The sequence below is a fragment of the Sceloporus occidentalis genome, unplaced genomic scaffold (genome assembly GCF_023333645.1).
Source record: "Sceloporus occidentalis isolate IW3139 unplaced genomic scaffold, rSceOcc1.0.p SCAF_1, whole genome shotgun sequence".
NCBI classification, from domain to species: Eukaryota; Metazoa; Chordata; class Lepidosauria; order Squamata; family Phrynosomatidae; genus Sceloporus; species Sceloporus occidentalis.
Window position 1 is genome coordinate 308,485,339 of NW_028316981.1, and position 17,393 is coordinate 308,502,731.

The window sequence follows — 17,393 nt, forward strand, 5'->3', positions numbered from 1 at the left end:
AATGAATGAGAAGCGCTTGTTTTTGATCAGATTATACTGCAGTCGACATAACCATACATCTGACTGAGACAGTTTCAGGTCTGGAGCTTGCTAAATTGCAGCACCTCCCCAATGCAGAGACAATGACCTGATATGTATGTTATGTTAGCAACAGGAGAGAAATGATGCTGCAAATTCCTTGCAGGCTTTAAGGATGTTTTCATCCCATATCCCAAGCAGTCTCTCCTATTTACCAGCATCCAGTCAGCTATTGCAACAGCTGCTGGCTGGTTATTATTTATTATCAAGATTTATATTCTACTCTTTGACCAAATGTTCCCCACAGCAGTTTACAATGGATCATAACAATAGAATGCAGAGCTGTTAACTTGGTGTGGTAGCCAGGATAGATGCTGCAATTGCCATGATGTGCAAACTGTCCCATAGCTCTCTGGTGTTTTTGCCACTGCAGTTCTTATGGGGCTAGGAATGAGCCCTAAAGAAATAGAATTCTTTCCCAATGTGCGCACATTGTGGGCCAAGGGCCATCACCAAACAGCAACCCTGAGCTGAAGGGGGTGAACATTGAGTGCAGATTTTTTGCAGTGCTGCCAATGGAGTCCTGAGTGACAACAAAGACCATGCTTTGCATACAGATGATACAAGGTTCCACCCCTTGGATCACATTCCTACCATCCCACCCTAAAGAGACACACCAGTGTACTCTCAGACCTTTTGCTGTAAATCTGTGATCATTCCTGGAGGTGAAGTCCCTGCAGATTTGAAGTGGCAGATGTCTTCTCCATCTTCAAAAAGGCGGGGAGAAGCCCTGTTAGCTTAATTAATAAAACTTTAACTATGGGCAAATCCAAATGAGGTGAAGATTTCTCTATCTCCACCTGACAGTGGTTTTCCCAGATCTAAATTTGCAATTCACGTGGCACATGCAAACATTTGTTGTCACTGGTAACCATTCTTGTGGTCTCAAGCCACCAATAGTACCTTTTTCTTTTTGGATAAAAAAGCAACAATTGATATTTCTTCTGACTGCAGGATATGTTTTATCCTCCTGAGATCCCTCACCCCTCTTTGTTCCCTTCCCATAATGGTCATGTCTGTCTCATTAGCAAAGTCATACCATTCCCATTCGTCCTGGCTGTATTTGGCCATATTTTCTGGCCAGTGTCTGCACGTGCAGCTTCACATGCTGTGAAGCAGCAGCGTGGAACCAGGAGCGTGGGTGGTTTCTTTCCTCAGTAACCCATCTATTAATTCACTCATCCTCTCACCCTTTCTCCCTGTATCCTCAGAGAAGAGATCCATGTGCAAGATCCTCCTAGTTTTTCCCCATCCAAGTAGGCAAAGGCAGAAGGACTACCTTCTGAGTGTAGGTATAGAAGGACAGAATCAAGAATCAGAGGACATTATCATAACAAGCCCCATTCTCACAGCAATTGCACTAGTTAAAGAAAAAGGAAACAGACTGGTTTGAGAGCAGCCATTATTGAACTACTCTGCATTCATGCAACTGGGTCTGTTTCTGCCATTGCACTCTCTTCTGCACTCCCCTTTAACCTCAGCACTGTGCCCTATGCCCTACCCAGCATGCTTTTCAGCTTTTTAAAAATTTATTTTTATGTTTTGACAAAATTCCAGAGTTATGTTATGGTGCTTTAAGGTGGTTTTTTAAAGAAAAAATAGGGGAGGGAATGGAATCAGGCTGCTTGGGAATAGTGAGGGAGCAGAGGGATGGGGGGAGAGGAAGAGACTATAACACGATGTGACTGTCAATATCGCAACTTCTGCAGCAGTGACATTTTACACCTGAGGACTAATGAGACTACAGCACAATTGGGAGCTTATTGATAGGTTTTCCCCATCAATGAAAAGGGATACCCTAACCACACTTGGGAGGCACAGCAGCTACGGGCTCAGATGCAACATTGTGCGATAGGTATTGCCAAAAGTACTATTTTACAACTGCAATTGCGGTTTTAAAACCACATGTGATAATCTCCATAGAAGAGACCACCAAGCCCATCCAGTCCAAACCCTGCCATGCAGGAATACACTATCTAAGCACTCCCAGGAGATGGCCATCCAGCGTCTGCTCCAAAGAAGGAGACTCATCACTCTCTGTGGCACCACATTCACTGTTGAACACTCTTACTGTCAGGAAGTTCTTCCCAGTGTTGAGCTGGAATTTGTTTTTCTGTAGTTTGAATCCCACTGAAGTCACTTCAGAAGCATTCAAAACTGAGATGGAGGAAACAAGACACTTTTCTCTCTCTCTCTCTCTCTCCTAAAGGAGGGATTCTTTTGGCAAACTCCTCACAGCAGCTGAACTTTCTTTCTCTGCTCCCAGTCTAACTCTCCCCAAAATAAAACTGCTTATAGGCTGATAATTGCAAGCCTGTATGCCTCAGTTTATGGGCAAAGTCCTGCTGAAGTCAGAGGGACTTACTTCCAAGTGAGTACTCCCTGCAAGATTAAAGCTGATACCATCACGCTATATGCCTCAAGTCAGTGGGCCTTACTTCTGTGGAGACCTTCATGGTATTGTACTGGACAAAGCGTCAAGATGAAGGAGTTGTTGAAAAAATAAGCATTTAAAAATAAAATGGTGGAAAGGATTTTTTTATACTAAATAAGAAAGATTTCATCAGTCTAATAAAGCATTGTACAACTTGAATGTGATGATGATTCAGGAAAGGAGCAGGTAATAAGGTCATTATTCATGCTCCTAACTACTCCACTATGAAATAACTGATCCAGACAAAAAGAGCATGTGAAAGATTGTACTGTTGTTATTTGCTATCAACTTTTTGTGAGTCTATGAATAGAACCCTGCTCAGGTCTTGCAAACTCAAGTTGTGGCTTTCTTGATTGAATAAATCCATGTGTAATGTAGTCTTCTTTTCCTACTGCCTTCCATTTTTCCAAGCATTAACATCTTTTCCAATGAGTCACATCATCTCATGGATATGTTCAATATACAACAGCCTCAGTTTAGTCATTTTAGACTTTATCTGCAGTGCAAAAAATAATCCAGGTTGGCACACTTTAACTGCCTTGTGTCAATGCTATGGAATTCTGGGAACTGTAACAGAGAAGGCTAAATGTCTCACAAAACTACAGTTCCCAGAATTTCATAGCATTGAGCAGCGTCAGTTATTTCTGCAATGGATGCAACCATAGAAACCAATAAAGAATCCCACCCACCCCTCTGAGAAGTAATGTGAATACCAGTAGTTACATTCATTTATAGGAAACAAGCTAATTTTTTTAAATAAAAAAAAGTGCAGAAGCATTTGCAAGTATAGGAAACATATATGTGTGTGTGAGATTCACCCTAATGGTGGTACTTGGGAAATAATGCTATGACCAGGATGGATTTCTCAAAAACAAGGCATACCATATTAATCTCTCTCTATCTCTATCTCTATCTCTATCTCTGTCTCTCTCTCTCTCACACACACACACACACACACACACACACACACACACAGCTACAAGCTTGGTAAATTAGCAGAATGCTATGTATTTTATTTCAGTGAGATAAAATGGTAAAATGTGAGCAATGTAAAATGCTAGCAGTTTAAATGGATTTGTAGCTGCTTGATAGACAGCACCCTTAGTATGCTCACCAATGGTTTCTTATCATCTTAGAGAGAAGTAACTGGTGGGGTGCCGCATGGGCCTGACTTGAGTTCACTGCTATTCTACTTCATTATAAATGAATTGGATAATGGAACAGAGAACATTCTCATCAAATCTACAGACAATGCAAGCTGGGAGGGACAGCTAATAGCTCAGTAGGCAGAATCAGTATTCAAGATGACTCTAACAAATTGGATTGCTGGGCCAAAACTAACAAAATGAATTTATACAGAGATAATGTAAGGCATACATTTGGGCAGAAAAAAAACCAGGTCCTCAAATTTAAAATGAACAACATCTGGCTTGAGAGCAGGGCATGTGAAAAGGATCGCTGCATCTTGGCAGACCACAAACTTACCACAAGTCAAGTGAAAGAGAGCTTGTAGCACCTTTGAGACTAACTGAAAGAAAGAAGCTGGTAGTGTGAGCTTTTGTAGACTTCCCTCAGGTGCATTTGGTGGAATGGTTCAAGTCTATGAAAGTTCATGCTATCAACTTTCAGTTAGTCTCAAAAGTGCTACAAAATCTCTTTCCATACTGATTTTACAGACGGAAATATTTTTGAATTCTACAAGTCAACAATATGATGGAGCAGCAAAAAGGTTAACTCATTTCTAGTCTGCATCAACAGACCTACAGTGTGCCCTGATATCTGAGGGGATCTGTTCTGGATCCCCCTACGGATAGTAAAAAATGCGGGACCTTAAGTCCCATTCTTCTCAATCGGTGCGTGGTCCTGCATCTGTCACCACATGCTCACACGCCCATTCAGAAAGCCGGGGCTTGCTGTTCGTGGAAGCTCAGACCATGGATGGCAAGCCTGCGCTTGGTGCAGGTGCACTATATAGTGTCCAGCTCAAGAGATAATATCACTTCATTTTGCATTGGTCAGACTTTACTTGGAAATCTCCAGTACTGGATGCCACAATTTAAGAAGGATGTTGACAAGATGGAACATGCCCAGAAGAAGGTCTTGAAACTAATTCCTGTGAGGAATGGCTGAGGGAGTTTAGCATGGAAAAAGAAAATACAGGTGGCCCATCATAGCCACTGAGTCTTTATCCACGGCTTGACATGTCAGGGATGATGGGAGTTGTAGCTCTTCACCTCTGGCTCGAACTCACCACCTTGTTGCGCACCGACGCTGACCAGTTTGGGCCAGTGGATAAAGCTTTGCTCTAAAGCAGCAGAGTTACAGAGAATAGGCTGAAGACCCTGACAAACTCTCCAAGCCTTCTCACTCTTGCTTCCACAGAAGTCTTCCCACTTCTTCAGGATCCAGCTGGTTCTTGTATCTTCAGTCAAGACACCAGACAACTCAGTAGTCTTATATAAAAGATCTACTTTATTCTACTATATACAGCTCCAAACTATCCAACACAACAATACTCCTCACTACTCCAATACTACCCAACTACTACCCACAAAATACATTGGGATTCATAGTCATTATTATAGTCCTTGGATCATACCACCCACTCTTTGTCAGTTTCCACCCAGTGGGCGTGTACATCCATTCTCATTGGGTCTCTTGTTTCTATCCAGAATTGATGATTTCATCATCTCAGCCTTGACCACTTAACAATTCTCAGGTGTGTTCAATTAACTACTTTACATTTCTGTCCTTGGCATTCAGGACTTGTTAATTGTATTACCTTTTACACCTGTGTGGTTTCTGATTTGCTTCTGCTGAGTCACACTGACTCTCACATACATGTTTTATTTCAATCACTGTATGTCCCATGTTGCTTTTTCCTTAACATGACAATATTCCAAAAAGATATGAATTCCAAAAAGCAAACCTTGATTTTGCCATTATATATAGGGGACACCATTTTACTCTGACATTCTATTTAATGAGACCTGAGCATCCACAGATTTTGGTATCCATGGAGGGTCCTAGAACCAAACCCCAGTGGACACCAAGGGCCCACTGTATGTATGGTGGAGAAGAAAATATGGAAAGATAATATGGTAGCCAAGTGGTTTCAGTATTGGATTATGACTCTAGAGATTAGGGTTCACTCCCTGGCTTGGCCACAAAATCCACATGCTCTCAGCCTCAGAGGAAGAGAGTGGCAAACCTCCTCTGAACAAATGTTTCCAAAGCCCCCCCCATAAGTTCACCTAAGGGTTGCCATAAGTTGGAAACAACTTGAACGCACACAAGAACAATATGATAGCCATCTTTAAATAGCTGAAGGGTTCTTAGTGAAAAGAGGGACCACACTTGTTTTCTGCTGTTCCAGTGGCTAGGATTCAAATTAATGGATTCAAACTACAAGAATGAATATTAAAGCTAAACATTGGGAAGAATACATTAAACTGGGAGTCGTATGTCATGGATCAATGCAACGGAATCCTGGGATTTGTAGTTTGTTGTGGCACTAGCGCTCTCTGACAAAGAAGGCTTAATATCTCCCAAAATTACAAATCCCATAATTCCAAAGCAGCTTCAAACTGCATTAATTCTGCAGCGTAGATGCATCCACAATCCAAGAAGAAGAAGATGATGAAGAAGAAGAACTCTTTCAAAGACTTCTGCCTGCATTGCAGCTGCCTACCCCCTTAGCTATGTTTAGCTTCTTTGTTTTCTAGGAATGTTTCCATGAAATATATCAAAATTGCAACAGTTCCTGGGTGTATTTCATTGTGTGTGGGTGCTGTGCCCTCCTTCTATCCAAAGGGCGCCTCCTTTAAGTTGTTGGAGGAGGTAGGCAAGATGGGATGGGACCATTGTGTACGTTGGGTTCTGCATTTTATTCCTGCTCCTTTCTTTCTCAGCCCTTATTAATGGCTCCCAAACTAAACTAAATGCCACAGCAAGAAGCCTTCATATGGCTTCCATCCCATTAGGAATCTTTATTTTTTTACTGAGAAACTGTTAGGTCTTTAACTTTCAAGGCCTTGGGTTAATTGGGAACCTGCTCCTAGTAAAAGAAAAGGCGGCTTTACTTGGTTTTGTTTGGAGCCCTTGGCAAATGCCAGAATCAAACCACATGCTTTGCCCCCTCCTTAGACTTTGTTAAAATGGTAAATGAAAAGTTAAATCCAATTTCAAACAATCAGTTTTCATCTGAATGGGTTCATGTCCTTGCCTCCACTATATATATATATATTTGCCTTTATTTATGCACCTGAATCTTTATTTTTCTATTCTATACATTCCTTCGTTAGTTTGTTCATTCATTCTCATACTCCCTTGCACTTTCTCTCTTTCTCAGTCACAAAAACACAGAAACAGAGAGAGAGAGAGTTCTGGACTTCCTTTTCAAAGTTGATTTTGGTATCAAGGAGAACAGCCTGTTGCTTATCTTCAATCTGTCCTGATTGGGGAAGGGCAATCTCAATTAATCCTGTTTTCCCACTTTTTCATCTGCTTTTAAAAAGTCTCATTTCTCCCCTCTGTCCTCAGCCTACTTACATTGCTGCAAATTAAGCTAAATTAACTCATCAGAGAAGAGAACAAAGGAGGGGAGAGAATCTTGCTTTTCCCAGTATGCTTAGGCAAATTCCTGCAGCCTTTTCGACCTTCTTTGTTCTTTTTCATTAGTACCTTTTGCCGTCTTAACCACACTCTGGTGTCTCTTGCCCATATGTGTCCCAGTTTTCATCTGTGAAATGTTGGAGGGAATGCTGTTGGTACACAATGGCTATTATCCAACGTTAATGAGACAGACAGTAACTTTTTACTCAGGGTATTATGCAACAGTTGTGCAACTCTGCCTTTTTGGCCAATTACGATGTTGCACAACCCAATGTGCATCTAAATGTATATGTGCACCTTAATCCATCAAATGTGCAGCCCTACTTCCACAGCATTGAAGTGAATGGAGATGTTCCACATCAGACAAAAATGCCCAGCTGCTTCCATTGGGGAACATACTAGGGACATTAATATTTGGGTACTCTTGGACTTAGCTTTGAACCTGGAGGCCCAGGTCTCTGCTATGACCAGGAATGCTTTTGCACATTTAAAACTTATGTACCAGCTGCACCCGTTCCTTGAGAGGTCAGATTTGGCCACAGTGGTACATGCCTTGGTTACATCCCATTTGGACTACTATAATGGGCTTTACATGGGGCTGCCTTTGAAAAGTGTTTGGGAAATTCAACTGGTTCAAAAAGCTGCTAGGCTTTTAACAGGGGCAGATTACAGAGACCATACAACGCCCCTGTTGAAACAGCTTCATTGGCTGCTAGCTTGTTTCCGGGCACAATTCAAGGTGCTGGTTATTACCTACAAAGCCCTACATGGCTCAGGTCCACACTATTTGTCAGAACGTTTCTCCTGGTATGAACCGGCCAGGACTCTGAGATCCTCTGGAGAAGCCCTTCTCTCTGTCCCAACACCATCACAAACACAGTTGGTGGGAACGCGAGAGAGGGCCTTCTCGGTGGCTGCCCCTAGACTCTGGAACTCCTTGCTCAGGGAATAAATCAGAAAGACTCCCTCCTTGATGGCCTTCTGGCAGCAGGTGAAGACCTACCTGTTCACACAGGTGTTTAGGAATTTCGATAAAGGCAGGCTGGGATGTTGGACCAGATTAAAAATTCTTTTTAACGTACTTTTTTTTAATGTTTTAAATTGTACTGTTTTTTAATGCTGTGAAGCCACTCTGAGTCCCAGTCCTGGGGAAAGAACGGGATACAAATAATACACACACACACACACACACACCTACAAAGTTCCTGGCCAATTTTCACACATCTCAAAAGTGTTTGGGGATATTGTTGTACACCGAAATATACACCTTGTTGTGTGAAGATGGTGGAGCATTGTGAAAAAACCACCATTTTCAGATAGCCATGTGTGGGAGGTGGGTGTTTTTTTATCATTTTTGTTTTGTTCTCTGTTTTTTACATGACAGAGGTAGATGCCAGTTTGATCAAACCGATCCTCTGTGAACATGGTTGCATCTATTCTGAACCTTAAATAATTTTGGTGAGACTGTGCAGTTACAAGCCATTGATATAAATCTTATAAACCCTACTCTCCTTCATAATGACAGAAATGTGTGCATCATGTAATATGTGCATCATATAAAAATGTGTGCATCATGTAATGTGGGCAATATGCTAATTTTTCAGAGAAACACCAAAATCAGTACTTTTCTTTGCTGGTAGATACACGAATTACTTAATAGCTTCCTGTTTCTTAACCCTATATTCTATGAATGTTGACTGTTCCTTATTGCTGTCTTGAACATCTGTTAACTTTATATAGACTGAGATTATTTCTGTACCCTAAAATAAGCTTCTAGAACTGGCCAGGAAAACAGAGCTATGAAACTGTAGTAAGAAAGATTTTAGCTGTATGGCAAACTGCAGCACATCATTTGCATGCAATAGGGCCCAGATTCAGTTCTTGGTATCTCCCAGTTGTTGTAGATTATAGATTACATTACGGTCGGAAGAAGTGGAATAGTTGTTATTTTCTGTTGGTCAAGTTTGAGTCATGGTGAGTCTATGAATGATAGACCTCAAAGGCTGCTGCAGTTTGACAGTGCTTCATAATAATAATATAATAAATTGTTTATTTATATACTGCTTTTCCTACGATCAAAGCAGTGTACAGCATATAAAATAGGTATAATAGAATAAAAAGGGACATTAAGACAATTTCACAAACATTAATACAAGTTACAGTCTAATATCAAGCTGCCATGGCTCCATCCTATTAAATCCTAGGATTTGTAGTTTGTTGTGGCATCAAAGCTCTCTGACAGAGAAGGCTAAATATCTCATAAAACTACACATCCCAGAATTCCATAGCACTAACCCAAGGCAGTCAAAGAGGTGTCAAACTGCATTAATTCTGCAGTGTAAATGCAGACTCAGGGGCTCAACAGACTGCCCCTTTTAGTGCCGGATCAGGGCCACAGCAACTATGTGCCGCAGTCCCGATCTGGCCTTTCCATGGTACAAAAAGGAGCTGCAAAAAGCAACTGCTTTCTGCACCTTGGAAAGGGCGCCATAGCCGCTGGCGCTGTAGCTTTTCAGTGCCCCTTTGTCACTGTGTCATCTGGAGGCAGCACCAGAGGAGTGGCGTGATGCTGCCCGCTGTGTGATGTGGGGCACGGTGTCATGCCAGAATGGGAGCAGAGTTGGGGCATGTGTTGTGCTGACATCACACCCCCACTCCACCTCCAAGCCTGCATTTATCGCCACTCTGTACACCCTGTATGTCTATTATCAACAGGCTTGTTCAGGTACTGCAAGCTTCCTTGATTGATTCTATCCACCTGTAATGCCATCTGCTTCTTTTCCTACTGACTTCTACCTTACCAAGCTTTATTGTCTTTTCTAATGTATCTCCCAGTGGCCTAATTACCCTAAAGGCACTAGGTCCCATTGGATCTTGGAAGCTAAGCAGGGTCAGCCCTGGTTAGTACTTGGATGGGAGACTGCCAATGAATACCAGGTGCTGCAGGCTATAGAAAGGGACTGACAAAACAACTTCTGAGTATTCCTTGCCAAAGGAAACCCTATAAAATTCATGGGGTCATCATAAGTTGAACACATATATACAATACACACTTCTCCTAATAGGAAAATATTGTCTGCTACCCTACAAAGCAGCTGCCAGTCACAGTACATACTGTTGACCTGGATGGATCAGTGGCTTGACTTGGTCTAAGACATAGTATCATAGAATCCTAGAGATGGAATAGGTCACAAGGGCCATGCAGTCCAAACCCATTCTGCTATACAGGAATGCCTCATCAAAGCACTCCTGACAGATGGGCATCCATCCTCTGTTTAAAAACTTCCAAAGAAGGAGATTCCATCTCCCTCCAAGGCAGCATATTCCACTGTCAAACAGCTCTCAGGTTCTTCCTAATGTTTAGGTGGAATCCTTTTTGCTATAGCTTGGGTCCATTTCGCTGTGTCATCATCTCTGGAGCAGTAGAAATGAAGCTTGCTTCATCCTCAGTATATATAGCTTAGTTAAAATATAAATCACAAGGTTGGCAGTTCAAGACCCAAGCACCATGTGACAGAGTGACAAAGTGAGCTTCCATCACTACTCCCAGCTTCTGCCAACCTGCCATTCAAAAGCATGTAAAAGTGCAAGTAGATAAATAGATACTATTTCCATGGAATCGTAACATTGTCCTGTTCAGTCATGCTGGCCACATCGCTACAGAGTTGTCTTTGACAATGTTGGCTCCTTTAGCTTAGTAACGGAGATGATCCCCACCCTCTACAGCCAGACACAACTAGACAATCTTGTCAATGGGGAAACCTTTACCTCCCCCCCCCCCTTAATATTTAACGCTGGCTATCATGTCACCTCTTCACCTTCTTTTCCCCATGCTAAATATATCCATCTCCCTAAAATGCTCCTCATAGGGCATGGTTTCCAGACCTTTCACCATTTTAGTCGCCCTCCTCTGGACATGTTCCAGCTTCTCAACATCTTTCTTGAATTGTGGTGCCCAGAACTGGACACAGTGTTCTAGGGAGGCCTGACCAAAGCAGAATAGAGAGGCACTAATACTTTCCTCAATCTAAACACTATACTCCTATTAACGCAGTGTAGGATTATACTGGCATGTTCCAAAAGGCTTATGCATCGTGTGTCCCTCCCTCACTCAAATGTCTTATGATGCTCTTTTCTCTTCTTGTCTCTCTGCAGGAGCTGGAACAGATGCCAATGTGTTCATAATCATCTTTGGGGAAAATGGAGACACTGGGACTTTGCCTCTGAAGGTATCAAACCGATCCAACAAGTTTGAAAGGGACAAGTTGGATGTCTTTGATTTCCCAGATGTGCTCAGTCTTGGGGACCTCTGCAAAGTGCGTGTCTGGCATGACAACAAAGGTAACTAGACAAACCTGATTCATTTAAAAATTCGGAGAATCAAACAAGTTAGTGGGGGTTATTTAACATTAGGATTAAGAAGTGATTGTGCCAGAAAAAATGTGAAGGATGGGAGGCATAGAAGGAGAGAAGTGTGTATAGGACTATAAAGTTTGTCTCATATGCTGGATTTCTGAAAAGGGACAAAATAGTGTCCATCACATTAATGTCCCCCATAGGTTCTCTTGGCAGAACTTATAAAGAGAACTATTACAACCAAAGCAAAGAAACAGAAGACGACAACAAAAAAAGGAAGAACAAGAGGCTTCTACCCCAAGATCTGGGAAATTTAAACCAAGGATGAAGATGCCCTATGATCAGAAGAGGAATATAATACATGTGATAATTTTTTTAAAAGAAATGAAAGACGGAGGCAATACACAGAAGAGCTATATAAAACATGTGAAATGATGATTGATATATGGGAAGAGGATACCTATGAAATTTTAGAAAGTGAAGTGAAAGCCACACTCAAAGTAATTGGGAAGAATAAATCACCAGGAACAGATGACATACTGATAGAACTGCAACAATCCACAGAAACAGAATAAAGTACAGTTCTGACTAAAATATGGCAAAAAATATAGAATATAAAGCAATGGCCCACAGACTGGAAGTGATCAATATACATTCCCATCCACAAAAAAGGAGACACAAAAGATTGTAGTAACTACAAAACCATTGCACTATTTTCCCATGCAAGTAAAGTCATGTTCAAAATTCTGCAGCAAGGACTCCTGCCATGTATGGTGAGAGAATTCCCAGAGGTACAAGCTGGATTCAGGAAAGACAAGGCACCAGGGACATATTGCAAACATAAGATGGATAATAATAATAATAATAATAATAATAATAATAATAATAATAATAATAATAATAGGATTTATTTATTATAATGGAGTACACCAGGGAATTACAAAAGAAAATTTGCATGTGCTTCATTGACTATCTATGCCTTTGAATGCATAGATCACAGAAAGCTATGGAATGCTCTCAAAGAAAGGAGAGAGCCTCTACATTTGACAGTACTGATGGGTAACCTGTACTCAAGACAAGAGATTGCTGTCAGAACTGAATATGGAGAAACAGAATGTTTCCAAGTTGGTAAACCCTGGTGGTACAGTGGTTAAATGCCTGTACTGCAGCCACTCACTCAAAACCACAAGGTTGCGAGTTCAAGACCAGCAAAAGGGCTCAAGCTTGACTCAGGCTTGCATCCTTCCAAGGTCGCTAAAATGAGTACCCAGATTGTTGGGGGCAAATTAGCTTACAGTTGTAAACCACTTAGACACTGCTTAGGCGGTATGAAGCAGTATATAAAAGAAGCTTGTTTGTAAAGGAGTCAGGCAAGGCTACATACTATCACCCTATTTACAGATATTCGGCCCTCTGTATCAGTGGGGCTTTCATTCTGGATCCTCCTCCCACAGATAGTTAAAAGTGTGGAACTACAAGTCCCATTTTTGTCAATGGATGCACAACGTGCTCACAACCACATTGGCACGGCCACATACATGCACCACTAATGACAGTAATGGGTTGGGGCCATCCATGGATGCTCTAATCCACAGATAGCTAGCCTGGTGATATGGAGAGCTGAAAAGCAGTATGAACAGCAGGCCTAGACTCAGAGACAGGGAGAGAGAAGACTGGAGGAAGGAACATTAACAACCTAAGATATGCAGTGACACAATATTACTAGCAGAAAACACCGAGGAGCTAGAACAATTACTGAGCAAAGTTAAAGAAGAAAGTGCCAAGGTAGTGTTACCTAAATTACAGGAGGTCCTTACAATTGTAGTCAATTGGGAAATTGATTTTTTGCTCAATGGGAAGCAGCAACTAGTTTTGGTAATGGAAAGCTGTGGTCTCAGCCTTTGTATAAGAGATCCAAGAACTAGAATTCTCAGAGTGCAAAGTACAACTTAGGCGCTTTACAGACCACCCAAAAAGGGCGGTCTGCCGGTGCCTCCATTTCTGCCACTGGGAAGCCTCAGCCTCCAAACGGCGAGGCTTCCCGACAGGCGAAAAAGAAGCCCCCAAAAGAGGCTTCTTTTGGCGGCGCGCTTATGACGCAGCAAGGTGCCAGTGGTGCACTTGCGGCGTCATAAGTGATCCACGATGTGCAGACGCTAAGCATCTGCGACGTCAAAATGGCAGCGCCCATGTGTATAGGGCGCCGCCATTTTGTACATACTAGGTACGTACTAGGTTTACGGTGTCCAGAAGGGATGCCCTTTTGTAACCCTAGTATGTACCTAGTACGTACTTTTTGCCCGCGCGGAATGGGCCTTAGTTTTATTGAGTAACAGAAAACGGGAAAATCACCATTCACACAATAGCATTCACACATGCACACACACAAGAACTAATGAAATGAAAGCCTGTAGCTTGTGGCAGGTTTGAGATAGCTCAACCTTGCAGCTCAACAACATGTGGAGGGACACATGATTTCCTCCCCAGTTTAGACCCAAGCTTAGAAAATAGCAATTCCGAGGGAAGATTTCTGAGAAAACCTCTCTTCGAGTCGTTTCTGATTCATGGCAACCCTAAGCTGATGCTATCATGGGTTTTCTTGGCAGGATTTGTTCAGGGAGGTTTGCCTTTGCTTTCCTCTGAGGCTGAGAGTGTGTGACTTGCCCAAGGTCACCCAGCAGGTTTCCATGGCTGAGCGGGGATTCAAACCCTTGTCCTAGACCAACACTCCAACCACTATACCTCACTACCACAGAAAATAGGGATGGCTGATTCTGAGCATTTCTGGCCTCTGTCACATTTGTATGTTACCCATATCCCACTGCATCCTGATCACAACGTTAATGTGCTTTTTAAAGTGCATGTGCACACTCCATAATTTTGTAATATCCATTTTTAATACATCATATGGACTCTTTAGCTGCATCCCCACTGCAAATCTAATCCAGTTTGAACCCACTTTGACTGCCCTGACTCAATGCTCTGGCTCAATGCTCTGTCCCAGTACCACAACAAACTATGGTGCTTTACAGACAGCCCAAAAGGGCAGTCTGCCGGCGCCGGTGTTTGCTGCGTGAAGGAGCCACAGCAGACAAACCGCATGGCTCCTCCGCACAGCAAAAAGAAGCCGCAAAAAGCGGCTTCTTTTTGCGGTGCCATTATGATGCTGCAAAGCACCATTGGCGCACTTGCGGTGTCATAATGGTGCTGAGACATGCGGATGCTAAGTGTCCACTACGTCAAAATGGCAGCGCCCATGTAGAATGGGCGCTGCCATTTTGTACGTGCTTGGCACGTACTAGGGTTAGGGGCGTCCGGAAAGGACGCCCCTTCCTAACCCTAGTACGTGCCAAGCACATACTTTTTGGTGGTGTGGAACCCACCTATGATTCCCATATTTCCATAGCATTGAACCCAATGGTAGTTAAAGTGGGGTCAAATCGGATGTTTCTGCAGTGCGGATACAGCCTTAAACAGTTTATTTTGGTTATTTCATTTTATTTATTTCATTTATATGATGCCTTTCTCCCAGAAGGCACCCAACAACAACAGCAACAACAACAACACAACACACTAAAAAGAGAGTCCATTTTTTAAAAATGCACCTATTTTAAAAGCTAACCATTTTTGAAAATCACATTGAAAACAACTATAAATACTAGTCCCAATGCACATTTTGCAATATTTATTAGTGCATGTTGAGGGGAGAAGTGCTGCCTTCTACAACCCAAGCCTTGGCACATAGACTAACGCAACAGCAAGCATGACTCTTTGGCTGTGCGGCCAGTTTTGCTTCCTTTCTGAGCCGAGAATCTTTTCCCTTCTGATTATGTTCCTGCACCAGCTGCTGCCAGTCCAGGAGCACATTGCAGACTGGGAGGACTGGCTTGCCTCCAGCCATGGGGCTGTCATCTGGTCCTTGCTCCCCCCACCGCAGTGTCCAGCCAATCCTCCTCATGCCGCAGATGAAATACTGCAATCCAGGATTTCCCCTTCTGTCATTGCTTTAAAATCAAAGCTCTTAAAATGGTCTCTGAGAGGAGACAGAAAATACATTTATTTTCAAGGGATTGGAAGGACAGGGATGGGGGGGGGAGAGAGAAACCTCATCTGCATGTCTTCCAGCACACATGGTGGTTATTAAGTAATCCCATCACAATGGAGCACAGGCTTAATTGAATATAGAGGCAGAGAGCTTTTGCTTGTAGCCGTTAAGTGCTAGCAAATGGCAGGTGTGTAATCAAAACAGCTGGGCTCCATGTCTGTGTGCCTCGGGAAGCAACAATAAGGAAGACTGGCTGACAGCATCAGGCAGGGATGTCCCAGTAACCTCTCTCCCAGAAGGAAATTAAAATTTGATGTTTGTCTCATGCTTGTCTCAACTTCTGAGTCTTTTTTGTAAGCCGCCTTGAATCCCAGCCTGAAAGAAAGGCAGGTTATAAATAAAGGGATGGATGGATAGAGAGCCAGGATGGTGTCATAGTCTGAGCGTTGGATTATGGACCTGGAAACCAGGGCATGATTCCCTGCTTGCCCACAGAAACTCACTGTGTGACCTAGAAAACCCCATGACTGGTTTGCCTTAGGGTCGCCATAAGTCGGAAATGACTTGAAGGCATTTCAACAACAATAGAAACAAACAGTCTCATGTTAAATTACAATTACAGAATTACAAATGGACAGAAATGCTCTCTTTCACAGATAATAATAATAATAATAATAATAATAATAATAATAATAATTTATTTGTGTTTCCCCGCCTCTCCCAATGGATACTTCAGTATCCATGGATTTTAATATTCAAAGGGAGTCCTAGAACCAAACCCTAGTAGATATTAATTGTCCATTGTACTAATAATACCCTCTAGTTTGATCTCAAACTGAACTGGAACAAGGCAAGCCTTGAAATGAGGCAGGCCACACAACAACTAGAGTGCTGCTGGCGGAGACATCAGTGCCTATCCGACACGACACTCCATCAGACCCTTTTGAAGTCCTATGGAGTGGCAATAAGGGCAGCAAAGAATTCTTTCTATGCTGCACGTATTGCGTCTGCAGAGTCACGTCCAGCAGAGCTGTTCGGGATGGTGAGGGACCTGACTCAACTACCACCCACCCTGAACCCTATTTTAGAACCAACTAAGGCCTGCTGTGACGATTTTAGCAACTTTTTCGCAGATAAAATCTCTCGGATAAGGACTGGTCTTGACACCGGCATTATAACAGGAACAATAGGAGAGGCATCCAGAGCTTCTGTGGACTCCATTAAACTGGATCACTTTGAGTTTGTACATACCAATGAAGTGGACAAGCTTCTTGGAAGTGTTAAGAAGATGATGTGCTCTCTCGATCCCTGCCCCTCTTGGTTGACCGCCCAGGGTGGTGATACAGTAACATCATTACTACAACTTATAATTAATGCATCTTTCAGGGAGGGTAAATTTCCATCTAATTTGAAACTAGCAATAGTTAAACTTCTTCTTAAGCAACCCTCCCTCGACCCCCTGGTGAGAAATAATTATAGACCGGTCTCCTTGTTGCCATTCTTAAGTAAGGTGATCAAGAGAGCAGTTGCCTTCCAACTCCAAGCAGTTTTGGATGAAACTGATTATCTGGACCCATTTCAAACCAGCTTCAAAGCGGGATACAGAGTTGAGTCTGCCATGGTCGCCTTAGTTGATGATCTCCGTCTGGGCATCGACTGGGGAAGTGTAACCTTGTTGGTGCTCTTGGACATCTCAGCGGCTTTCGATACCACTGACCATGGTATCCTTCTGGAACGCCTGAGGGATTTGGTTATTTGGGACACTGCGCTCCAGTGGTTCCAATCCTATCTCTCGGGCAGATTCCAGATGGTGAAGCTGGGGGACATTTGCTCCTCTAAGAGGGAACTGACATCTGGTGTCCCTCA

General features: G+C 42.7%; 1 protein-coding gene across 1 annotated transcript in view; it reads left to right on the forward strand.

The window, feature by feature from the left end:
* Positions 1-17,393, forward strand: part of LOC149324215 (lipoxygenase homology domain-containing protein 1-like) — a 237,886-nt gene that overhangs the window by 209,221 nt on the left and 11,272 nt on the right. Inside the window, exon 37 of the mRNA XM_089487726.1 lies at positions 11,282-11,467. Coding sequence (XP_089343852.1) covers positions 11,282-11,467 — 186 coding nt within the window. The remainder of the gene's footprint in view (positions 1-11,281; positions 11,468-17,393) is intronic.